The sequence below is a fragment of the Maylandia zebra genome, linkage group LG2 (assembly GCF_041146795.1).
Source record: "Maylandia zebra isolate NMK-2024a linkage group LG2, Mzebra_GT3a, whole genome shotgun sequence".
In the NCBI taxonomy this organism is placed as follows: domain Eukaryota; kingdom Metazoa; phylum Chordata; class Actinopteri; order Cichliformes; family Cichlidae; genus Maylandia; species Maylandia zebra.
Genome location: NC_135168.1, coordinates 2,315,453 through 2,324,419, shown reverse-complemented (window position 1 = coordinate 2,324,419; position 8,967 = coordinate 2,315,453). Strand labels below are relative to the sequence as shown.

General features: G+C 41.0%; 1 protein-coding gene across 1 annotated transcript; it reads left to right on the top strand.

The window, feature by feature from the left end:
* Window position 1: 1 nt before the first annotated feature.
* Window positions 2-4,451, top strand: ndufc1 (NADH:ubiquinone oxidoreductase subunit C1). The gene is made up of 5 exons (XM_004566606.3): window positions 2-142; window positions 275-448; window positions 992-1,095; window positions 2,897-2,972; window positions 4,359-4,451. The coding sequence occupies exons 2-4, from the start codon at window positions 403-405 to the stop codon at window positions 2,954-2,956; spliced, it is 210 nt and encodes a 69-aa protein (XP_004566663.1). The 5' UTR covers window positions 2-142; window positions 275-402; the 3' UTR covers window positions 2,957-2,972; window positions 4,359-4,451.
* The last annotated feature ends 4,516 nt before the right edge of the window (window positions 4,452-8,967 follow it).

Sequence of the window (8,967 nt, the reverse complement as noted above, 5' to 3'; positions counted from 1 at the left end):
CCTCCGGGTCAGCCTGTTCTGTGAGCCTGCTCACAGGTCGGAGGTGGTGGGCGAACACACGTTTGACTGGCACCTCACCGTGCATCAGATGACACCGCAATTAAACCACGTTATACGCAGTGATATTTCTTTCACTGTAGTGGTAAAGAGTAATTTCTGGATATTTAAATATAATAACTGACAAATTCATTCGTTAATTTTATTGTATAACGTAAAATTGGATTATGTCTGTATAAAGATACCAGTTTAACCATAATCAAATGTTTGTTTCCAGTAAAGGGGCAGGATGCTCCGGAGTGGTCGTTTGATTTATCGGTGATCTTGGTATCAGGTCTGACAGGAAGTTTAATCAACCGCGGTGCGAACGTGCGAGTCGAGAGGAAGGTGCTCTCTTCAGCGAAAATGACTTTCAACCGGTTGCTGTCCAGGGCTGTTTTCGTCAGCAGAGGTAAAATCACGAAAAGCTGTTAATTATCGTCGTTAAAATTTTTAAGGCTACGTGATTTGGCTCGTTATTTAAAACAGTGACTGTTTGTTTTGCAGGCTGACCTTAGCTTAGCTTAGCTTAGTTTAGCATTCTGGTAGCATGAATTGGTTTTGGCTTTATAACTAAGGGGTAAAATAAAACATCAAAGCTAAAGACTGGCAAAGTATTAGCAACTGCTTTCAACCCAGGTTTTCAGTGCATGTTTTGTTTTGTGTAAAGATTAAAAAACATCTAACAGGTCATCTACTAATCACGGTTGGTGGTTCGATCCTTGACTTGCCAAATGTCCCTAAGCAAGATAATAAGCCCAAGTTGTTCTCCAATGTATCCGTTAGTGTGGATGTGTGTAAATGTTAGAGTTAATAAAAGGTGCTTGTATGAACAGGGAAGTAGAAAGGCGCTATATAAGAACCATTCCATTTACCGTTACTTGGACTGTATGAGTACTGGCTGCCCATACAAAGACCGTGTTTTTCATGTTGTTGTGGTTTCTCATTGTTCCAGCTGGCTGCAGGTCTGCTTTCACAAGCTCCAAGCCTGATATGACCAACCCCAACTGGTTCAGAGTGGGTCTTGCTTTTGGAACATCTGCTTTCCTATGGGGCTTGGTGAGTGCATCATTTCATATGTACACCAAGGTGCTGTTTTAGAAGTAGCTCCACTGTGAGTTGATGCAGAACTGAGACTTTGGTCCTGAAAAAGCTGATTATGTAGTTCAATCAGGTCTGAGTGCATTCGCTGTGACTTGAGTTGTATTCAGAGTGCAGCATTTGTTTGCATAGGCTCTGTGGAGTTTAATGTTATGTGAATGCAACCTATACCAATGTCACGTAACTTAGTTTGTTGGAGAAAACGTGCTAGCCAGCAGATTGGTTTCAGAGTGTGTTACCTTAGTATTTGTTTCAGAGTTTAAGTTGGCTCACTTGATTAAAAAAAACTCAGAGTAGGGCAGGGAAATATGGCCAAAAATAGTTATCATGGTATATATTTTGAAATTTGCCATAACGATATAATTGACGATATAACTGACGCCAGACAAAGTACTTTAAAACTCCACAACTTTATTGGTGCAAAAAAAAACATCAATGTATTTTCACTGAAACAAGCAGCTGTTTTTTATCTGCATTAAAGTTATATAAACATTTAACAGTGCAAATGCAAATTCCTCGCTGACAGTTTAACCAAAAGGTATTTCCAGTGGAAACTGGCCGACATATCCTCAGCATAACCATGTAGAATATCCACAACACTTAAAAAGAGGTTTTAATAGCGACTTATTTCCCAAAAAACACGGTAATAACGATGATCCGCTAGCACGCTCTACCAGACATTGTGCTTTGGTGTGTATCTGACAGACGAAAGCTAAACCAGTTCCACACCACTGAACCATTTTTACAAACCAATTCTGATTCGTTTCATTCAACGATCCACTTTCGCCTTTCTCATTCTCTGTCGCTGCCATGCTTTTTCCACCGTGTGCGTATGAAAATAAAGGCACCGTGCATGCGCGTTTTACCCATATTCTATCGCGATATTTCATTTTCTTATCGTTGCCCAACATTGTACCGGTATTACCGTGAAAGGTATAAAATGGCCCAGCCCTAACTCAGAGTTCCCTTCATGTCAGGGTAAACCTGCATTCTAGACTGCCTCAGACTATATGTTGTCAGAGTTTCCCTTTTATTTGTTTCTGGTTGAATTCTGTTTAATGCATCAAACTGGAAGTTTACACTCTTGACTTGCCTTTAAATGCATGTATTCATGTCAGGCAGAATGATTACAGAGTGATTTTCTTGAGCCTGAATCCTGGCTGGGCTGTTACCTCACAGTATGAAGGTTCCCAGTTTGAACCAGAGCTGTGACCCTCTGTGTCGAGTGTGCGTGTTCTCCCTGTGCCTACAGATACTCTCTCTCTGGGCACTCCGGCTTCTTTTGACAATCAAAGTCATGCAAACTATTATATAAGCTATAGAACAGCGGTCCCCAACCCCCGGGCCTCGGACCGGTACCGGTCCGTGGTGCAAAAAAGGTTGGGGACCGCTGCTACAGGCTAAAAGCGTGACAAAGATGGTGCTTAGTGTTGTCTCTATGCTTGTCTTAATTTTACACAGTAGAGGGCAGCAATGAGCAGCAAGTTTTTTTAAATGTTTTTATTGTTTTTACTGTAACATGTGTTTTGTTCTGAAGCTCGGTCCATAGTGTGTCTGGCACCTGAATTTAAGTGGTTTTAAGGATTTTTAAAAAAAATAGTTCCTTCAATGTTAGTCTTACAATCAGACATTTGACAGCCATTTCTTGTAGATCTGTGGAACAATACAGGAGTTAAGATTACGATGTGATGTATTTAAAATAGGGAATTGACAAACGCACATGTAAGTGACTTGTGGCTTCTCGGCCTTCCATTTGCAGCTCTTCAAACAGCACAGCACAGACACTCATGAGTACAAAGTGAGGAATGGCCTGGAATAACCTACAAAACTCACAGGTGAGCGCCTCTAAATACTGAAATTTAAGTGGACACTACAAGTATTAAAGCTAATTTACACAAGAGCGCCCTTCACAAACAACTGATAGATTTAACACTGCCTGTAAAGATGCATTTAAGAAGTAGGTTTCTAAAGTTTTTGGAACATATTTAGTGCCATCAGGTGCAGCTGACTCAAACAAGCTCTCCTCCTCACTGCCCTCGTTCATAAAGTGCTCTATAAACCGTAGCCTAGCTAGCCAACAATGTAAACTGACTTACTGCTTAAGAGACAGAAGAGTGACAGTGGACAGTATGGTAAACCCTTGTTGTTTTTTCTTTATTGCTTGGGGCAATTCAAAAGACTCTTAAACTGCTTTTAATGTTCCGGTCTCGTTGCTTTCCACTGCATTGCTGGTCCTGTCTGTTACCAGCACTGGCACGAGATGGCTGTAAACATGTTCTTAAATCCAACTTCACAAACAGGGCTCCGTGGTGTAAATTAGGCTTTATACATGTAATGTTTCAGTTTAAATATGAATCACTGATCAGTTATACATCTTACTATTATTATTGGTGCTGTGTAGTGGTGCAACGGATCACGGTTGATCCGTAATCCAAACCGATCCCACTCCACGGTTCGGCACGCACGTGATCCAAAGATTCGAAAAAAAGTATGTGTATGGTGGCGTGGTGGGTCTGTCAAGCGATAGCTATGGTCAGCGCTGGCGGTCCAAGTGGAGGAGCAGAGGAGTTTGTGGCATTTAAGCAGCCCTTTGCTGCCCAGTCCGACCGGGCTAAAGCTGTTACAGAAGCTACTGCGGTGTTTAGCTGCAGACGGGAGGCCGTATTCTGTTGTGCCAAACAAGGTGTTTAAACTGTGATGGACGTGCTTGAGCCACGCTATGATATCCTGTCGCGCGTCCACTTTAGTGGCAAGATCGTTCCAAGCATGTATGAGCAGGAAAAGTTTAAAGTTATGGCTGAGCTGTCCCAGGCATCTTCTGTTGCCCAACTACAAACGGGTGGAGCTCCAGCTCAACGGAAAGCTACGTGACCATCACAGCGATGCAATGAGCGGTGTGTATTATTGTAGGGTCTGCCTTACATTATAAAGCGCCTTCAGGCGACTGCTGTTGTGATTTGGAGCTTTATGAATAAAATTGAACTGAGTGGTAGATACAAAGACTGTACTGCACTATATTGAACCATAATGTTTTTAATAGTTGTGTGGAATGAGTGTTGAGTTGAATGTTTTTAACAGGCAAAAAAAACTTCAATAAGTAAATAATTAAATGTTCAATTTTTGTCTTTTTTTGCCGAACCGAACCGTGAGGCTTTTGATCCGTTGCACCACTAGTGTTGTGCAGTGTGATGATATATCTAATTGTCTCTTTTCCTGTCCAGGAGGTTGTTGGTGTTGGTCTGCTTCTTTCTGGTTTGTCTCGTCCCCATTTCTCAACGTGGATTACGTGTAAATAAAAACATTTATCATGTGAACGTACTTGACTCACAGTCATTTTGTACATATTGAGTTTGTTTAGATGCTACTCCCAGCAGCACTCTCATACAGTGTTGTTTTGGTTTTGAACGTCTGCCTGAGCTGCATTCGTTCTTAGAAAAACACTGAACACAATGAAGCTTAGAAAGTAAAAGGTGTAAAGTTTGAAGGAATTTAGCCAACATAACGGTGATAAGACTACATTTTATTCACTTCTTGAATTCAAACCTAAAAACAAACATGGGATTGTTTGAGTGTAAAGTTTGAAGGGAAACAAAAATGTCCCTGCAGCAGTTTAGTAGGTTGTCTGAGCTCATGACCTAAAGCAGGGGCGTCCAACGCCAGCCCTCGAGAGCTACTGCCCCCAGCTTTTAGATGCATCCCTACTCCAACACAGCTGAATCAAATGTTTGGATTACCTCTTCAGCATGCCGTCAAGTTTGGCAAAGGCCTGGTAACAAGCCAATCATGTGGTTCAGGTGTGTCGGAACAAGGATGCATCTAAAAGCTGGGGGACGGTAGCTCCCGAGGGCTGGAGTTGGTTTATCGGTGAGTAGAGTACAATAGTTTAAACTGATCTCTGATTTATTTTATTTTTTTGAACTGGTGAAAGTAGTTCCATTGTGTAAAATAACATACTTCACTAGTTGGAAGCGATCTGTACTAAGCCATGCTAGCAACCATGGTTCATTTTTTTTCTTTCCATAGTTATGTTGTTATGTATTTGTTTTTTATTACCGTGTGGTGGGGGCGTGGTCTGCGGTGCCGCTGCTGGGGAGCTGAGCTTTCTCCCCTTCCACCAGCAGCTCACCCACCTCAGCCTGGGCCGGAGGTCAGCGAGTGGGAGGGACCTGCCAAGCCGTCACTGGAGGTCGGGTCCTGCCAAGCCTGAGGAGAACTGATGGATCGATAGGCAGTGATGTCATACCTGTTGATGGCTGCAAAGGTGGCCCAACCAGTTATTAGGTTTAGGGGACAATCACTCTTTCACACAGGGCCACGTCGGTTTACATCTTTTTCCCCTTAATAATAAATACCTTCATTTAGAAAGTGCATTTTGTGCTTACTCGTGTTATCTTTGTCTAACATTTAAGTTTGTTTGATCTGAAAATTATGACGACCTGGGGTAGAAAGACACTGAAGTCTAACCCAACACTAATGTGTACCAGTTACCATAACTTATGTTTCACTGAGGGTTAATTGTGCTCAATACTGGCATGTTGAATATAAATAACAAACATGTTTAAGTTAACCAGTATAATGAATCAGAAAGTAGAATAATAGTGATTCTAATAACATGATGAGGCTGTAGAAAGACAGAGGAGGTGTGGGTGGAGATCAGACAGCAACGTGACTGAATGACCAAAGTGTGAAGATGTGACATCAGTGAAAGACGGGTTTCTGGGTTCTTCCCACTTGTATAGATATCTATTGTTCAGTTGATTGAATTATGTTTTTTAATTAGTTTGAGTATTACTATTTGGTTTGATTTTGCTTTGCAGCGCTCCTGCTAAATTGCTTTGAAAACATTTCTTGCAATTAAAGTCTAAATTGTGGACACTAACTTTTTACCCTTTTGTGAAACAGTAAAAGTCTGAGTGTTATTCTTTATTAGTGCAAAGAGCTCTTACAGGCTACCCTGGCCATTATACATTAATCTTTCCTCGCAGGAAAGATCAACAGGGAACAGGTGGGACTGATAAGGTTTGACCTACAAGGCTACTCAGGTTTCTCCTTATCCAGGACAGACACCTGGACAGTTTCACGGTAGTTGGGACTGGGCGAGTCCCCTCATCCACATCGACTCCAGCTGAACTCTGAATGGGAAAGAGCCAAAACAGATTCCTTGTATTGGAGTTGTAGGCCCTGCAAATCGACATCCAGGGTGTTACTTCCACTACAGACACCTCAGAAAGAAAAATGCATTTTTTTCTACCGTGTTTGCAAAGATGTTTCATTATACTGAGCAAACAGCTGCTCGGTGGTAGCAGAAGAAAACAACTTTATTACAAATATTTTAATCAGCATCATTTTCATGGTTACCTGAAGATAACTTGAACATCTATTTGCATGAACTGAAGATAGCAGCCTTTACCGCGAGATCTTTAATCTGGTCAAAACAAAACAACATACTCAAATTGATAAATCTGCATATGCAATATGTGGAAAGCAGAGAGTAAAATATTTAAGCAAATCTAACCAGTTGACGTAAAAAAAAAAAAAAAAAAGAGTTAACCTGGAACATTTTTGATGAACTGAGAGTTTTTCTGGTGATTTGTGAAATATGTGTGTCAATTAAATATTACAGTGATATTAAAATGTGGTCTGTAAATGTTTTGTTTGTGATCTCTTCCTGTCCAAAGGGAGTTTTTCCTTCCCACTGTTGCCAAAGTGCTGCTCACAGGAGGTCATATGATTGTTGGGTTTTTCTCTGTATGTATTATTGTAGGGTCTACTGTACAATATACAGCATCTTGAGGTGACTGTTGTTGTGATTTGGTGCTGTGTAAATAAAATTGAATTGAAAAATTGAATTTTGGCTGACTACAAATATTTGTGTTACATTATACCAGACGACGATACAATTATTCACTCGAATTGGGAGAGGCTAGTAAGTTTTACTTCACTACAGGCACTCTGTGCAATGCTAGTTTTAATTGTATAAATACCCCCAAAATGTAACTGTTTCCTTAAAAAGGTTCATATGCTGACTAATCTTCTGACTGTTCTTGGCCACAAAACACTTGAAACCATCAATAACGATCACAACATGAATAAATGTAGGTTCGAGCAGAAACAATTATTTCAGTTTCCACAGCAGAAGTTTTCTGCATAAATCAAGGACAATTTATTAACTGAGAAAAGTTTACACATACTGCTAATTATGTGGGCAAAATATACATGTGCATAGTCAATATTTAAAAAAACAAAGTGAAAGATTATTTGCAGCCTTTTACAAAGACTGTCTTTTCCAAAATATCATTTAAGACTGGATCATATTTGAAAGGATCTGTTGTTTACCATGAAACAGAGACAAATATTTCTCCTCTAAATTCCTGAATTATTAGTTGAGCTTATTGCTCATTGAAGAGACACAAATCAACCTTTTGCCACGGGACTAACATTCTTGCAAAAATATGTCTGACAACTGGCATTTCTTCACAACAAAACAGGAAAGAAAAGACTGAATATGAAACTCTTATATCCCACTTGTGGCGATTCTCCAACAGATCACTTTAAGCCAGATATTACAGCAAGAAAGGGTTTAGTCTCTGCTCACAGGAAAAAACTGTCCAGGACAGTTTGGGTAAGAAAACCTGTGATATGGAAAGGCAGTGTCCTATTCACAAAAAGCCACATCCCCTCAACCACTGCGGGGCGTCACAATAAATCTATTAAGGAGTGTTCCTTAAGCACAGTAGTATTTGTTTTTAAGTTCTGTGTGAGCGGCCATTGTGTTTCCATCTCCTCCTGTGTTTTCCCATGCAGTTCCACCCCTGGGCAGGACCTTGGACACTCTTACTGACCTATTTCTCATTAAGTGACAATCAGCATGGCTGCATTTAAGACCGGCGCGGTCATCTCTTCTTCACTGGTCCAACAGCTATCCGTGCTGGATCTCATCTCAGGTTGGAAAAAACTCTGAACCCATCCACAGCGCCACCATCTTCACAAAACTGGACCTGTGTAACCCCCACTATTCCACATCAGAGGGGGGCGGTGAATGGAAAACAGGCTTTAATATACCATTGGGTCATCCCATTCATAAATGCACCAGCAGTTTTTCAGGCACTAGTGAATGACATTCTCAGAGACTTCCTAAACCTTTTCGTGTTTGTCCAAGGATCTCCAAGAGCCTCAAGTCCATGTTCACACTGTGCTTGAGTGGCTACTGGAAAATCATCTGTATGTAAAAACAGAGAAGTGCGGGTTCCATTCACCATCCGTCACTTTTCTATATTCTGGCAGGGGGACAGGTGAAGACAGACCCTGCCAAAATCCGAGCAGTCGCTGAACGTCCCACTCCTTTCACGCGCAGCCACCTTCAACATTGAATTCTGACTTGTAAATAATGGAATTTGAAATAAAGAGGTAGGAACAGAAAAAGTGTAAACTTCATCCTACTCAGAATCAGAATTGAATCAGTTGTAAAAGTCAGTGACGATATCCATCCCTAGTTTACAGATCCACTGGTACGTATCCATATATAACAGCAGGGCTGCTGAACATCAAATGACCAGCAGGTGTCAGCACTTGAGCTGTTAAACGGCGCTTCGTGTGCGCTGCCTTTGGTGAAGCAAAGCTCCCGGGGCCTTATCACACCATCACTACCTGGTTGTATACTCATTCTACTCTCTTCTCTCATTCTTCTTTTGCACACCACTTAATTTTAAATGCGGCTGCACTGACAAACTACTCTATAAGACACTCTTAAAAACAAATTGTTATTGCTATACAAATCATCACAAATTATCCACAAACGACATAGAGCAAGATCAGGAAGCACAAGTAAAT

What these genes read in the sequence shown, in the direction of transcription:
- ndufc1 (XM_004566606.3), top strand. Translation starts at nt 403, where the DNA reads ATGACTTTCAACCGGTTGCTGTCCAGGGCTGTTTTCGTCAGCAGAG. An exon ending in GGCTGTTTTCGTCAGCAGAG is followed by an intron (nt 449 to 991) that starts GTAAAATCACGA and finishes TCATTGTTCCAG; the next exon opens with CTGGCTGCAGGTCTGCTTTC. An exon ending in CTGCTTTCCTATGGGGCTTG is followed by an intron (nt 1,096 to 2,896) that starts GTGAGTGCATCA and finishes TTCCATTTGCAG; the next exon opens with CTCTTCAAACAGCACAGCAC.